The sequence below is a fragment of the Urocitellus parryii genome, chromosome 1 (assembly GCF_045843805.1).
Source record: "Urocitellus parryii isolate mUroPar1 chromosome 1, mUroPar1.hap1, whole genome shotgun sequence".
In the NCBI taxonomy this organism is placed as follows: Eukaryota; Metazoa; Chordata; class Mammalia; order Rodentia; family Sciuridae; genus Urocitellus; species Urocitellus parryii.
This window is the reverse complement of record NC_135531.1, coordinates 266,240,856-266,256,131: the sequence shown is the minus strand read 5'-3', so window position 1 is coordinate 266,256,131 and position 15,276 is coordinate 266,240,856. Positions and strand designations below refer to the sequence as shown.

At 46.9% G+C, this 15,276-nt stretch overlaps 2 protein-coding genes across 5 annotated transcripts; one reads left to right on the top strand and one right to left on the bottom strand.

Annotated features, from left to right (window-relative positions):
• Positions 1-73: 73 nt before the first annotated feature.
• Stk16 (serine/threonine kinase 16) lies at positions 74-4,805 on the bottom strand. 3 transcript variants are annotated; one of them, XM_077803720.1, is made up of 8 exons: positions 4,777-4,805; positions 4,224-4,463; positions 3,454-3,673; positions 3,062-3,195; positions 2,771-2,891; positions 2,552-2,647; positions 2,006-2,127; positions 74-1,893 (listed from the first exon to the last, which is right to left on the bottom strand). In XM_077803720.1, exons 2-8 carry the CDS (start codon positions 4,307-4,309, stop codon positions 1,755-1,757), a joined length of 918 nt encoding a protein of 305 aa, XP_077659846.1. In that variant the 5' UTR covers positions 4,310-4,463; positions 4,777-4,805; the 3' UTR covers positions 74-1,754. The 3 variants fall into 3 exon arrangements, with proteins under 3 accessions (XP_077659846.1, XP_026246087.2, XP_077659852.1); XM_026390302.2 differs by lacking the exon at positions 4,777-4,805 and adding an exon at positions 4,627-4,770; XM_077803726.1 differs by lacking the exon at positions 2,552-2,647.
• A 104-nt stretch (positions 4,806-4,909) lies between these two features.
• On the top strand, positions 4,910-15,238 carry Glb1l (galactosidase beta 1 like). Of its 2 annotated transcripts, XM_026390374.2 has the most exons (18): positions 4,910-5,070; positions 5,622-5,716; positions 6,285-6,411; positions 6,545-6,711; positions 6,963-7,113; positions 7,290-7,350; positions 11,906-12,000; positions 12,096-12,270; positions 12,355-12,413; positions 12,516-12,637; positions 12,729-12,769; positions 12,969-13,087; positions 13,378-13,452; positions 13,570-13,659; positions 13,794-13,907; positions 14,213-14,344; positions 14,574-14,789; positions 14,974-15,238. In XM_026390374.2, exons 3-18 carry the CDS (start codon positions 6,343-6,345, stop codon positions 15,235-15,237), a joined length of 1,950 nt encoding a protein of 649 aa, XP_026246159.2. In that variant the 5' UTR covers positions 4,910-5,070; positions 5,622-5,716; positions 6,285-6,342; the 3' UTR covers position 15,238. The 2 variants fall into 2 exon arrangements, with proteins under 2 accessions (XP_026246159.2, XP_026246158.2); XM_026390373.2 differs by having other exon boundaries at positions 6,273-6,411; positions 12,096-12,413.
• Positions 15,239-15,276: the final 38 nt, after the last annotated feature.

The window sequence follows — 15,276 nt, the reverse complement described above, 5'->3', positions numbered from 1 at the left end:
GTGAATACTTGAGCTTCTGCTGCCTTCCCCTTTGTGCTGCTGCTGCTGCTGCTACTGCTACTGCTACCACTGCTGCCCTCACTATTTGCTGCTCATGACACTTTTCCCTTCCATGGCTGAAGGTGAGACTTGCCAAGGGGCTCTTTCCAGGCCCAGGAATCATGACCCCAGGGACCTTGGTATTAGGTCCTAGGAGGATCCAAAAATAGGGAGGAAATGAGGACCAAATCCCCCTGGACCTGTCTATCCTGTCACAAACTATTGAAGGATATGTGTCTTCACTTCCTTACAAGTAGGAATTTAAGTCCAGTAGTTTCTGTGTTGGAGAATGGACTGCCACCCTATTATTCCTGCTGCTTCTGCATCCACCAACTCTGGAACCAAGACTTGGGCAAGGCTTTGCTGTGCATTATTAGAGTTTGGGAATGGGGCTGAGCTGGCCCGAAGTTCCCAGGCATGGAGTCACATCATAAGCTTGGAGGGTGGGAGGGAACAAGGGCAATCTGGAGTTGTTTTTGCCATTGCACTTCTCAGCAGCTTTGCATAGCTTACTGTCTGTCTTGCTTTGCTGGAGCTAGGGCTGTGCCATTAAAAGTCAGGTCGTCTCCCTGTTTGTGCTTTCTTTCAGCCTCAGCCTAACACTAGCTGGTGGGAGCCTCCTGCCAGGGCCCTGGGGGAAAATTCAAACTTTGCTAATAGGCACCCCAGGACCCACACTGATGTCAGTATGTGGCGACGGTGGGCATGGTGGGGGAGGAAGCTTCAATCTCAGGAGCAGGAGATGCCAACCTGCTCTTGCCGCCTCTCCTTGGTGATTCAGGGACACTGTGCCCTTCCCTGGGGAACAGGTTTTAAGCCCAGCTAAGGGCAGGGCCCCTGTTTACTCAGCAGAGCAGACAGGAAGTGGCTGCTGAATACTGCCACACCACACTAGTCTCATTAATTATTAACTACGCGTGAGCTAGGAAAATCAGGGAGATGTGGCCAAAATGGTTGCCAGCTCCACTCCCCTTGCCCCAGGCTGAGGATGGGAGACCAGTTAGGTAGCTGTCTGAAAGCTTCCCCAGGTGTCTCCACCCAGAGGCTCTTGGCCTGGCAAACCGGCTGGGCTACTTTAACTAAGTAACCCACCCCTGGGAGTGAAAGAAGAAAAGAAATAGTTGAGTATGCTTTTAGGGGTGCTGATCCCAGTTCTTAGCAAAGGCAGAAACTAGCTCAAGTCAGAGCTTTAATTTTGCGACTAAAACAAGCTAGGAAAAAAACTACCCACATATCAGAAAAGGACACTTGCCTCCTGTTAAATAATACAGAAACACTTTGCTGACTACACCAGTACCTCTATCCAGGCTGATCCCTTGGAACTGGCAACCAGACTCTGGGCCCCTTGCATCTCTTCTCTGCCTCTAGACACACTGGGAATAAGATCCACACCAACCTGCTTTCACTTTATTCTCCTGTTTATACATTCTCCTGCTTCCAGATTTGAAAGCAGAACATGATGTGAGCGCAGCAGTCCAGCTCAGAGTTGTGTACCATATTTTCTCTGTTTCACTTTCTCCCCCAGCCTCACCACCGGTCAGGCCCCTTGCCTATGTACTGAGGTAAAAGAGCAGAGAGAGGACTGAGATAAAGATCCTCATCCCTGGTACCCAACTGTCAATGGCAGCCCTGGATAGAAAGGATGAACTTCCAATGAGGGATAAGAGCCTCTTTCCAAGGCACATGGAGCCATCTCAATGTGGCCACCGGTTAGTTCAGATTTGAGTGGTATGCTGGCCTGGAGCTGGGGGTTGCATTGCCTCCAATTGACTGAGGAGGAGAGGAATGTGAGGGCGTTGCTGCAGGTCCACAGTCATCATGGAGGCCAGCAACTGTCGAAGTGCTGAAGAATGCCTGTGGAGGGAGGAGGGCAAGGTGAAGGGAGGGCATCTAGCCCCCTTGCTAAGGTCCAACTCAGCTTACCCTGGGGAAGTCTGAAATGCTTGGTGTTCCTCTAAGTGCTCACCTGGGGCTTTGTGGGATGCTGAGTTGGTTCTGCACAGCAAGGGCCACACTGTCACCTTTCTGAAACACCATGTCATAAGGGCCTTCCCCAAACATCATGGCATAAAGCACACAACCTAGGGACTGAGCACAATGTGGTTAGTCCCTGGAAGAGAACTGATGGAAGTGACATCTCTCCCCTTCTGTGGTGAAAAAAGACTACAAAAGCTAAAAAGAATATTCCAACCTGAGCCAGTGGCACTCCCAGGGCCCAGAGAAACTGCCAGTTAGCCAGAGGCCTCTGCAGTCCTTGCTCAGATACTGCCTTCAGCACCGATAACGAGCAGTAACTACCCAGCTCAGTGTGAGGGATTATACCACTTCCTGAGCAACTGAGTATAGTATCAGTGACAGTTACCAGGAAGGAAGTTGAGGGGTATGGAGACATACTGTGGTTCCTGGGGCTTCATGCAACAGAAACCAAACACTTTCTACTGCCCCTCCCCACTCCACAGCAGGTACAGAGTTGCACCCCTCCCACCCAGAGTCCCACCCAGTTGCTTCTCACCCAGACATCAGTCCGTTCATCGATGACACAGTGGCTCTGCACAGAGAAGAGCTCCGGGGCCCGGTAGGAGATGGTGCACCGCTGGGCTGCCCAGTCCTGGAACAGTGGTCCCAAAGCTCAAAAGTGGGGCGCAGGCCACAGTAATGTGACTGAATTTGGGCATGCACCACAAGGAATTGGGAATGGGAAACAGGTGGGCAAAGGAACCTGGAGACTTACCTGCAGGGTCAGAGCCTGGCGGGAACCCTCCACTTGGATACATGCTTGATTCATGGAACCCAAGTCCATTAAAACTGGCTGTCCCTCATCTCCAAGCAAGATATTGGTGGGCTTCAGGTCCCTGGAGTGAAGTGAAAAAGACCAATAAGCATTCCTGGACAGGAAGACTTGGAATCCCAGGGAGCAAAAATATCAAGGGGGCTTTCCTTGGAAGGAGAGTGGAGACCTCCTGGTTGTCTTAGTGAGGTTCTTCCTCTTAGCTCAGCATGTACCTGGGGCCCTCCCACTGACCTGTGGGCATAACCTTTGGTATGAATGGCCTCAAGGCCTCTGCAGATACCCAACAGCAGCCGAAGGATTTGATCCTCAGTCAGGAAGTTGCCTTTGTCTTTCAGCCTTTCTATCTCATTCCACAGCGTACCTCTCTGCAACACAAGTTTCCTCAGTTGAGATTTTCTGAAGTCTCTGTTCCCTGGGCCTAATCCCTGTCCTGTGTGTCAAAGCCCACCAATCCTTTCATCACACATACCTTGAAACCCACAGTCCCACTTAGACTCCTCTAAACTCCAAATCCAAAGTGGTCAAACCCTGGACATGGCTCCTGTTTCCCAACATGCTTGACTGCTCACAGTCTTCAGTAGGTATCTGCTGCAACCCCCTCCATAACCAAGAGACTTTCTGACCTTGAAGAAAGGTAGCAGCAGCCAGGCCTCATGCTTAGCACCCCGCTCTCTCAGACAGTAAGCCACGAGGCGAAGAATGTTGGGGTGGTGGAAGAGGCGATGCATGTCTGCTTCCCGCTGAGCATCCTCCCGGTCCTGCTGCTCGTGACACAGGATTCGCTTCAGGGCGTAGAAGTGTCCGTCATGTAACCCCTCCACTAGGTCCACATAGCTGAACCCACTGTGGGCCAAAGGGGTCAGTGAAGGACCATGATCATCTCCCACACAGCTTGGACCCAGAGGAATTCCCTTGGGGAGGGGTGCCTCTCTCATTGCGTAGAAACCCTCCCAAGATGTGGCTCTAAGAGAAGTGTGAATGAGTTCCTCAGGAGCAGGAACACAAAAATTGTTAAGGTCCTGTGGTCCTAACAATGTTCTGCACATGATAGAAGCTCAATAAATATAAAATAATAGCCAACATGTATATCAAGTTCTTATGAACTGGGTGGGACACCTATATACATTATCTAATTTAATCCTCACAATTACCTCAGTGAGGTATGATAATCATCTCCTTTAGGTAGATGAAGGAACCATGGCTCACCAGGGTCACACAAGGTGGATCTAGAAGGCCTGGGTCCAGAATCCACTTTCTTGACCCATTCAGCTAAGGCTTGGTCAGATGAGGTAGATAGGGATAAAATCCTTGTGCCCCTATCATGTGCAGACCCTATGTAGTCCCTCAGTGACCATAACCCTGGGGGCAAGCTAAGTGATTTCCAAACACTCACCCCTCCCCCAGTTTCTGGATGAAGAGGTAACGCTTATTGTCAATGATGACAGTTCCACGAGAACAGACACACAGGGCGTGTCCCATAATGTCTCAGTCATCCTTCTCAAGGACAGACTTTGGCTGCCAAAAGGTTCGTCCAGAGTGAATGGGCTCTTCTAGGTGATGGCCTGGGGGCCCAGCAGATCATGCTGGAAAGAAATCGACCGCAGGTCGCGGGTCCGGCATAATCCAGATGGCCCTGAAGTACAATTGCGGACAGCTCAGGCCCAGGTCTCGGAACTTACATTCCCGTCTAAAGAAAACAGACCCTGGAGACAGCAGCTCCAGAAGGCTGAGTCAGGTGCCCTAAAGCCTCTGGCCACGCAGCGACTACCAGGTCGCTTCCTCCAACCCCGGCCCACCTTTGGACGGATCCCGCTCCCAAGCTCTTGGGGCCGCAAAGGCAAGGCACAGGGTAGCTCCCGAGGAAGTGCGAGGCTCGGGCCCACCTCCGGCAGAGCCCACCCCGGGCTGCGGAGCCCAGGATCTGCCAGCCGCGACTCCCCACTGACCTGGCTCGGGCCGGAGCGAAGCACCAGGGACCGGAAGTAACGATTACATCATCAGCCCGCGCCGGAGTAACGGTCCACCGTATCTTAGCAACTGTTGAGCATCCGGAGGATGTGAGGGCGCGGAGCTGAAAGGCCCCGGGCCGCACAGACCTACAGGCCGACGGGTCCCAGGACCCGGGTGAGGGTTCTCCACTTGGCCTTCAGTAGGGGTCAAGACACAGGCACTTGCGCCAAAGGGGGGCAAAGCTGGGCTCTGCCCGAGGCCCCCAGGACCTCCATCTCCCAATGTCGGAGGTAGGGGGCCTCACACCTCCGCGCGCTGGGGGAGAATGTGGCCTACTATGGTTCAGCCCAGAGAGGGATCCAGGGAGGGGCGGGTGCTGGTGGCCCGGCCCCCTGGAGTTCTTGTCCTGTCCAACCTTAAGGACTGTGGCATTTGTCCTACTACCCTAGAGTCAGTGATTAAGAGCTCAGACTGGAAGCAGACAGTCAGTTTCTAAATCCAGTCCTAATAGCCTCCTATCTGCATGACCTCTGGCAAATGACAACTTCTCAGATCCTCTTTTCCCTAGCTGTTAAACAGATGTAATGATACCTAAGGTTAAGTGTATGAACTATGAGGTCAAACTGCATAATCCAATCCCAGTTTTACTAAACTAGTTGTATGATCTTGGATGGGCTACTTATTTCCATCCTCCAGTTTCTTCATATGTAAAATGAAAATAATTATTTCACGGAGTTGTTTGAGATATAAAGTGCTTAGCCCAATATCTGACACATAGTCCTTAAGTATCAATAAAGAGCAATAATAATCATTGCTTATTACCCTGGTTCTCACACCTCAGGTTTGGAACTGTGAGGCAGAAGGAATAGAAATTCACAAAGTACAAGCCTTGGCACCAAGCAGTTGTTTGTGACATCTCTTGTCTAGACAAGCAGGGTAAGTTGGAGAGTGCCCTTCCGAAGAAATTATAATGGCTCTATTTGCTCAATATGGTCTTTTGCTGAAACGGGGCTCTCTACGGGAAAGGTCCGTCTTGTAACTTTCGGTTCCCTGCTTCCACATCCCTGGTCCAAATCTCCATGGTGACCAAGGTTCCTTGATTCTGACATCCATTAATCTAGATTTAACTTGTTATATGTCAAGCCCTGTGCCAGACACCGAGGATCCAACGACAAGACACTCCTGCTCTCAGGGAACTCGGTCCAATAAAGCAGTGCTTCTCAATACTGAATATGTTTAGGATAGCCTGGGAATCTTGTTAAAATACAAATTCTGATTCTATAGGTCTAAGGTAGGACCTGAGATTCTGCATTTCTAACAAGCTCTCAGGTGACGCTGATTAAGCTGGTTCGTGAACTGCACTTAGAGTAGTAAGATGTAGAGGATTTTTACAAACTAATAGAGTAGTGTGGGTGGCTGGCTGCAGGTGGGGTACAAAGTCCCGGGTAACCTCCTAGAAACTTGAGGTGGTCTCCGCCCCTTGCTTGCTGAGGTTCCCTCCCAGGAGTCCAACACGTGACGGTCGGACCGACGGATCAGACTAGAGGAGCCCCGTGAGCGTCATGGCTCCCGAGAAGCCGCCCTGCCTTCCCTTCCTGATGCTGCCGCTCCTGACGCTGCTGCTGCAGCAGGTAAGAGGGTTGACTGACGGATGAAAGTCAACCACCAAGCGGCCAGCAGGGCTAGTTTCATTTTCCTCCGCTTTTGGCTGACGCTGACCCTCACTCCAAACGTCTGCTGAACACAGGCTTTTCCCCTTTGCAGGCAGACCCTCGGTCGTTCGTAGTGGATCGGGAACGTGGCCTGTTCCTCTTGGACGGGACCCCGTTCCGATACGTGTCTGGCAGCTTGCACTACTTCCGGGTACCGCGGATACTGTGGGCGGACCGGCTTTTCAAGATGCGATTGAGCGGCCTCAATGCCATACAGTTGTAAGAAGTGCTCGCGAGAGCTACTTGGGGGAGGGGGCGGGATTTACTTTTCCTACCGGTTCCTTCGGATGGGTCCAGGCCTGAAGACTGACTCTGGCTGGAAAGAGGCTATAACTCCCAGACTCTTAAGGGTGATAAGGGGCGGGCCAGGACCTGCTTCCTAGTGCTGCTGGAGATTCCTGCCCGCCTGAGCCCTTAGTCCTCCCTGGCATCTCCCCATCTCGGGCCCTGTTAACCTCTTACTTTCTCAGGTACGTGCCCTGGAACTTTCATGAGCCAGAGCCTGGAGTCTATAACTTTAATGGCAGCCGCGACCTCTTTACCTTTCTGAACGAGGCAGCTATAGCAAACCTGTTGGTCATACTGAGACCAGGACCTTACATCTGTGCAGAGTGGGAGATGGTGAGTTAGTTGGAGGAGGGACAGAACAAAAGCTTTCCATGTGTTTCTAGGATAGTCCCCTCTGCCCTCACTGTAGGGGCATGTCCAGCATTATATTCAACTCTCTCCTTTCTTACCTTCCCACTACACCCCAGGACAGCAAAACCTACATGCTTTTTTGTCTTTGTTTGTCTCAGGGGGGTCTCCCATCTTGGTTGCTTCGGAATCCTAAAATTAATCTGAGAACCTCAGATCCAGGTGAGTTGAGACAAAAGATTTAACACAGAAAAAAAATCAAACAAAAAGGCGGATCATTTGTGTGCCTCAAACAGAAGAGACCATCTTTAACTTGGAGATTATTCATTCAAATATTGTTTCCTTCATGCCCAGCAGGACACTGGAAACTGGCACGAGACAGACCTAGTCCCTGTGCAGTAGAGGTTATAACAGTGGAACAGACAGACCAAAAAACAAACAAACAACAACAACAAAAAAAACATTCACCACTTGTAAATAAGGTTATTAGCTATAAACAAGGAGTTAAAGACAGTGGGTAACAGAGATTTTCTTATTTGCAGGGTAGTCAGAAAAGGTTCTTCTGAGAAGGGAACATTTTAGTTGACTTCTAGGGAAGGGAAAGCACTGGTCATACGAAGAGTGAGGCAAGAATATTCATGTCTGAGGAAGGTAGATCAGCTTGGTGGAGTACAGTGGAGTGAGGGAGATAGTTATAAGACATGATATTGAAGATGAGACAGATAATTGGTGTAAGTCCTTATAGGACTTCTGTGGGGTTCTTAGTTTATTCTCAGTATACAGTCACGTTAAAAAAAAAATTAGCAAGGGATATGACATGACTTGATTTTTTTGCTTGTTTGTTGTACCTGGGATTGAACCCAGGGGTGCTTTACCACTGAGCCACATCCTTTTTATTTTTGAGACAGGGCCTCACTAAGTTGCTGGGGCTGAATTCAAACTTGCTATCCTCCTGCCTCAGCCTCCTGAGTTACTGAGATTACAAATGTGTGCCACCAAGCCCAGCAGATCTGATTTGTTTTAACATTACTTAGTCTGGATGTGGAGAGTAGATCGAGGGGAGCAAGGGTGGAGAACTCAATGGAGATATTACTGTAGTTAGAACAGAGAAGAGAGTTCCTGGATTAAGATGACTGTGGTGGAAATGTAAAGAAAGTAGAATTGAGATACACTGTGGATATAGAAATCCATGCTTGGTTGAAATCCACTTCTTTTGTATCCTATGATATCCACTTATCTGGTCTCTGCCCTTGGTTCCCAAGGCAGTGACCACTCAATCTTACTCTCTTGTTGACAGATTTTGATTGGAACGGGATGGGTGGGGCAGTGTGAGTAGGAATGAAGCATTTCGCCAATTAAAGTGGTGATGCTATTTCCTGACACAGGGAAGGTAGAGGAGACTAGGGGAACAACTTAAGATGCCAGAGAGCTTTATGCCAAACCCAATTGTCTATAAATATATTTAAAATGATAAATTATTAATGAAACACCAACATGCAGTCCATTTTGCTCAAGAAAACCAGCAACTGGCTGGAAATTTGTTTTCCCTTTTCATTTTAAAATACATACCTGCCTTAACCTTCAGAGGATTGTATAGAGTTTTGAATTATACTTCAAACAAAAAAAGGATAAATATTGAAATAATTAAACATCTTTTATCCAAGAAATAAAAAGAAAAGAAATCCAGTGACCACTACAGTGTGAAATCCATGATTTCCTCATCCCCTTGACCAATGAGTGGCCCTCAGCACAGCTGGGTTGCTCTGTCCTTTGAAATACACTTATTTTTGGTACTGAGGATTGAACCCAGGGCACTTTACCACTGAGCTACATCCCCAGTCCTTTTTATATTTTGAAACAGGGTTGCTGAGGCTTGCCTCAAACTTGTGATCCTCCTGCCTTGGCCTCCTAACTTGCTGGGATTACAGGTGAATTCTTACTGTATCTCCCATGATACCCACTTATCTGGTCTGTGCCCCTGCTTCCCAAAGCAGTGACCACTTAGTCTTAATCTCTTGCTTGTCCTTTTCTGTTTTCCTTTACTACAAATGCTGTAGTGTACACAGCTATCCTTGGATGCTTTTCTTTTCTCTATTATCATTCCCTAGGTGATTGCATTCATTTGTATGATGGGATTAAAATCCATCTGATAGCTTAATGATCCTGAAATATGTATCTCCATAGCCAGGACCTTTCCCATGATTTCGACACATACATTCAACTGCCTATGTGACATCTCCATTGAGGCAAATAAAAGGCATAATGATACAATCTCTTGGTATTGTCTTCCAAACCAGCTCTCTTAGTCTTTTTTATTTCAGTTAATGGCAACTCTACTTTCCAACTGAGCAGCATAAACACTGTGTTAAATCCTTCATGCTAGTCTTTCCTGCACATCTCACATTTAATCCATCAGAAAGTCCTGTCAATTTTACCCTCAACAACATTGAATTTAACTACTTTCTCACCACCTCTGCCATTCCCTGGTCCAGAGGATCTCTCCTTAGCTGACTTATCTTATAGCTTCCCAAGTGACTTCCTTTGTTCGCCCTCTCTCCCATATAGTCATTTCTCAATCCAGTGGCCAGTGTGATTCTATTAAAATAGATGTTTAAATACACATCATGAGATTTCTCTGCTTAACCTCTACAATAAAATTTCATCTCATTCAGAATATAAATCATGTATTTCTTAAAATGATTTACTAGGTCTTATGTAATTGGCCCCAGTCATGTCCTTCATCTGACCCTCTTCTCCTTGTTCATGCTGCCTCAACCTCCCTATTCTCATTGCTGTTCTTCAGACCCACCAGCCTTGGGTTGTGAGGCCTCTGCCTGAGGTCTTCCCTTGATCTCCCTGCTGAAATCACCTCAGCGGTGCTTCCTGGCCACTCTTTAAATTTTAAGTTCTCCTACTCCATTATTTTAGACCTTCTTTCCTGCTTTAGTTCTTGTTCTTGGCATTATATATTCCCTTATTTATTTCCTTAATTTATGGTCTGCCTACATCACTAGAAATTCCACAAGGGCAGATGTTTTGTCTGTTTTGTTCCTTTATGTATCCCTGGAACAGTGCTTTGTGCATACTCAGCACCCATAAATACTTGTTGAATATGTGAATGTGATTTAATATATGCTTGGATTAAAATATGCAGTACAAATTTGGCTTCCTTTATATGACACATAAAGTGTAATTAAATGGTTTAAGAATGGAACAATATCCTCCAAAATGTCTTTCATTGAATCCACCTTTGAGAGTCCCTGTCTTTTGCTTTGTCCTCAATGATAGGGATGCAACATTGAAGGAACCCTCCAGATAAGGTTCCTATTCACTAGTTGGGAAATTAGCAAGAAACAATCACAGACATATTTGTCAAGTTACTTAAAAGTATGAGATAATGTGAGAGTGTTTTAACAGGAGATCTATCCTGATCTGGGATATCAGAGGCTTTCTTGAGGACATTAATTGCACACACCTGTAATCCCAGCGACTTGAGGGTGGAGTGAGTGCATCAGAAATTTCAAGGCCAGCCTGGGCAACCTAGGAAGACCGTGTCTCAAAAACTTAGAAAGGCTGGGAATATAGTTCATGGTAGAATGAACCTGAGTTCGGTCCCCAGTACCAGAAGAAAAAATATTGAAGCATGAATTGGAGTTGGTTAGGTAAAGGAAGGTGGAGGAAAAAGTGTCAGGCAGAGGAAACACTGTGCATGAAGATCTTCAGGGTGAATCACAAAAATAACAAGCAGGAGTTGAGAATTTTAAGGCACAATGCCTAGTATAATGATCTTCCAATTACCAACTTAAAAAAATCATTTGACTGGAAGGTGCAAGTCAGATGCTCTACATTGTGAATTCCCATGCTACTTCACAGAAATCTCAGGCATAAGTGGATTACTTAATAATAGTTCCAAGGGCTGGGGATGTGGGTCAAACAATAGCACACTTGCCTGGCACGTGTGCGGCCCGGGTTCGATCCTCACCTCCACATACAAACAAAGATGTTGTGTCCGCCAATAACTAAAATAATAATAATGATAATAGTTCCATACTGTGTATTTAGCCTTTTTCATCCATGTGTTTTTTTCCTTTTTGTTTTGGTTTGGGGGTACTGGGGATTGATCTCAGGGGCACTCAACCACTGAGCCACATCCCTAGCCCCATTGTATTTTATTTAGAGACAGGGTCTCATTGAGTTGCTTAGCACCTCATTGTTGCTGAAGCTGGCTTTGAACTCAGGATCCTCCTGTCTCAGCCTCCCGAGCCACTGGGATTACAGGCCTGCGCCACCATGCCTGGCTCATCCATGTATTTTTTTTTTAATATATATATTTTTAGTTGTAGTTGGACACAATACCTTTATTTTATTTATTTATTTTTATGTGGTGCTGATGATCGAACTGAGTGCCTCACATGTGCTAGGTGAGCACTCTACTGCTGAGCCACAACCTCAGCCCCTCATCCATGTATTTTTAAGAAACAATACTTTATACCCATCATGTGCAAGGTCCTGGATTCAATCCCCAGAACCATGAAAACAAACACATGTACTTTAAAGTTTCCTATGTTTTACTTCCATTGACATGCAAATATATACGTGCTTAGGGTTGAGAGTTCTAAGAGTCACTACTTCCCAGAGTTTTTTTTGGGGGGCAAGTGGGATGGAACCTGCAGCCTAGAGTAAGGGCAGCACTGAAGTTGTTAGCAGGGATGCTGGGGATGGGGGCCATGGAGATGGTGGTGGCCCCTAATGAGCAGAGTGCCTCTCCTTCCTTTAGACTTCCTTGCTGCAGTGGACTCCTGGTTCAAGGTCTTGCTGCCCAAGATATATCCATTTCTCTACCACAATGGGGGCAACATCATTAGCATTCAGGTACAAGTGGGAAGTTGACTGGGCTCGGGGAAGAAGGTGTGAGGTGTTTTTAACCTTCTCAACCACATAGTTCCCATTTCCCTTTCCCCTGGCAGGTTGAGAATGAATATGGCAGCTACTGGGCCTGTGACTTCAACTACATGAGACACTTGGCTGGGCTCTTCCGTTCGCTACTAGGAGACAAGATCTTGCTCTTCACCACAGATGGGCCTGACGGACTCAAATGTGGCACCCTCAAGGGACTGTTTGCTACTATAGACTTTGGGCCAGGTCTCCTGAACAAGGGTTTGCAGTGGAGTCTGGGGAAGGGGTGCCTTTTCTGTACTGTTCATCTTTTACCCTTGCTTCCTGCAGCTGACAACATGACCAGAATCTTTGCCCTGCTTCAGAAGTATGAACCCCATGGGCCACTGGTGAGGGACCAGAGGGAAGGGGGATCAAAGCAAGAATCATGGATGGGAATAGGTCCAGCTTGGTTTTCACCTCTTTCATGGCTTTTTCACTTCATATTCTAGGTGAACTCTGAATATTACACAGGCTGGCTGGATTACTGGGGTCAGAATCACTCCACACGGTCCATTGAACCTATAGCTAAAGGACTAGAAAACATGCTCAAGTTGGGAGCCAGTGTGAACATGTAACTGAAGACAATATGAACCTGTTACTGGGAGATGGGGATGAAAGTTAAGATTCAGTGGGTCAGCTTTTACCCCCTCCCCCCAATTCAGGTACATGTTCCATGGAGGCACCAACTTTGGATACTGGAATGGTGAGTACAGATTGTCCCCTGGGACAGAAATAGGAAGGTAACAAGGAATTAAAATCTAAGGGCTGGATGGACTAGGATGCCTAGAAATTGGATATGCCACCACTGCCCGCTCTGATGGCAAAATTCTCTGCATGAAGCTCTTTGCTTAGTGCCTATCCTCTGAATGAAAGATATGTTAATTAAATTGGTTCAACCCTAGGTGCTGATGAGAAGGGACGCTTCCTTCCAATAACTACCAGCTATGACTACGATGCACCCATATCTGAAGCAGGGGACACCACATCTAAGCTTTTTGCTCTTCGAAATGTCATTGGCAAGGTGCCCTTTTATTAATCGGGGAGAAGGTCCTGCCCAAATTGTAATGGGATCCTCCTATAAACTCCTGGTGGTTTTCTGGGCCACAGAGCTGAGTGTCCCATGGAAGCATTTCCCAATCACTCAAATGGTACCACTTGAGTTACACATGAGTGAACTTTATAGTGTCTAAATTAGAGTCTTTATGACCAAAGCCCTTCCCTGGGTCCCAGGTTAAGAACCTTGCTCTAGGGTCTTGGAATAGGGGCTGTTTCTGTGGTTTTCCTATGGCTCCTGAGAGAATTTGGGCTCAGTTCCAGGAAGTTCCCTTGGGACCTTTACCTCCCCCCAGCCACAAGATGATGCTTGGACCTTTAACTATGCACCTGGTAAGTTCCTCCCCATCTTTTCTGATTCTATACCTTTACTTTCTAAATATCTACCTTATCCTGCCCTTGATCCAGAAACCTCCCTCTTATTCTGATTCTTGCCTCTTATTTTAACAGGATGGGGATTTGCTGGGTTTCCTAGATTTTCTGTGCCCCCAGGGGCCTATCCATTCAGTCATGCCATTGACCTTTGAGGCTGTGAAGCAGGTAAGACATATATCTACATCTGGTGGGAACCGCAAACTCTCACCAACTATAGTGAAAAGTTCTTCCTAGCTACAATTTCCCTTTAATGTCCTTTCTTATCTCAATTTATCTTAAACTCATTCTTCCATATCCAGGACCATGGCTATATGCTGTACCGGACCTATCTTTCTTATTCCATTTTTGAGCCAACACCATTATGGGTACCAAATAATGGAGTCCATGACCGTGCCTATGTGATGATGGATGGGGTGAGAAACTAATTCCAGGTTAATTTGTGAGATCCAATTTCCCCCTTTCCCCAGCACCCTATAGCCTTAAGTTTTCATCTTTACCCTTTCCTACTGCCTGCTCACATCTATAGAGGGTACAGAATTATAACCTGGGATGAGGAAGAACTTGATTAAGGATAGAGTTCCAGAATGGTGGTGGGTAATTCACAGTTGGCTACATTTTCCTTACTCTTCAAATAAGTGTTCTAATGTGGTTCTCTATGCAGTGGCCAAGAACTAAATGCTGAGCCCTTCCTTTCATAGATCCTGTCTCTTATCCACAGGTGTTCCAGGGTGTTCTGGAAAGAAATACGGATAACAAACTATATTTGATGGGGAAAGTAGGGACCAAACTGGATATCTTGCTAGAGAACATGGGAAGGCTCAGTTTTGGGTCTAACCACAGTGACTTCAAGGTGAGTTAGTTTTGCGTCCCTGTCTATCCCAGTACACTTATTGACCAACTCCTCTGGAATGACCAGAGTCTAACGGAAGGTAAGGTACAGCCAGGTCTTTAAGAGTCAAGAGAAATAGTGGCTTGTGGGGACCTGAAAATGGCCACCAATTACATCCTAGAGTTTGATTAGGGACAGTAAATAAATTTACAGGCTTAGTAAATAATGACTTTTCCTTTGCCTCTCACAGGGCCTGTTAGAGCCACCAATTCTGGGGCAAACAATTCTTACCCAGTGGATGATTTTCCCTCTGAAAGTAGATCATTTTGTAAAGTGGTGGTATACATTCAAGTTGCCCAAAAGACCACAGCCTAAAGATCCTTCTGGCCCCACCTTCTACTCCACAATGTTTCCAATTTTAGGCTCAGCTGGGGACACATTTCTCTATCTACCTGGATGGACAAAGGTATTGCTAATGGTGGTGGTTGGTGGAGGATGTCTTTCCCAATATCACCCAACCAGACCCTAAAGAAAAATTATGGAAAGGGGGGGGAGCAGAAATTATTATTTTGATGAGAAACCCCAAAGAGGATGATTCTATCCCTTGGAGAGCTGATCTTTGCTTTTCTCACTCTCTTATTGCCCCACAGGGCCAAGTCTGGATCAATGGGTTTAATTTGGGCCGGTACTGGACAAAGTTGGGGCCACAACACACCCTCTACGTGCCAAGACCCCTGCTGTTACCTAGGGGAGCTGTCAACACAATCACCTTGCTGGAGCTAGAAAATGTCCCTTTACAGCCCCAAATCCAGTTCTTGGATAGACCTATCCTTAACAGCACTGTACATAGGACACTTTCCCTCTCACCTGATGTACAAAATGACTCTGAACTAATGGAGTTAAGTGGGCACTGAAAGAAAGATAACCCTTGGACCTGGGACATGGAGTGGGCA

Bases quoted from the DNA above. Each gene is read 5' to 3' on its own strand.
- Stk16 (XM_077803720.1), bottom strand. From the start codon at position 4,309: ATGGGACACGCCCTGTGTGTCTGTTCTCGTGGAACTGTCATCATTGAC. The intron at 3,674-4,223 runs GTGAGTGTTTGG...TTTGGCCCACAG, and splicing joins ATCCAGAAACTGGGGGAGGG to TGGGTTCAGCTATGTGGACC. The intron at 2,128-2,551 runs GTGAGAAGCAAC...CATTGTGCTCAG, and splicing joins ATGAACGGACTGATGTCTGG to TCCCTAGGTTGTGTGCTTTA.
- Glb1l (XM_026390373.2), top strand. From the start codon at position 6,343: ATGGCTCCCGAGAAGCCGCCCTGCCTTCCCTTCCTGATGCTGCCGCTC. The intron at 12,001-12,095 runs GTACAAGTGGGA...TTCCCCTGGCAG, and splicing joins GCAACATCATTAGCATTCAG to GTTGAGAATGAATATGGCAG. The intron at 13,088-13,377 runs GTGCCCTTTTAT...ATTTGGGCTCAG, and splicing joins TTCGAAATGTCATTGGCAAG to TTCCAGGAAGTTCCCTTGGG.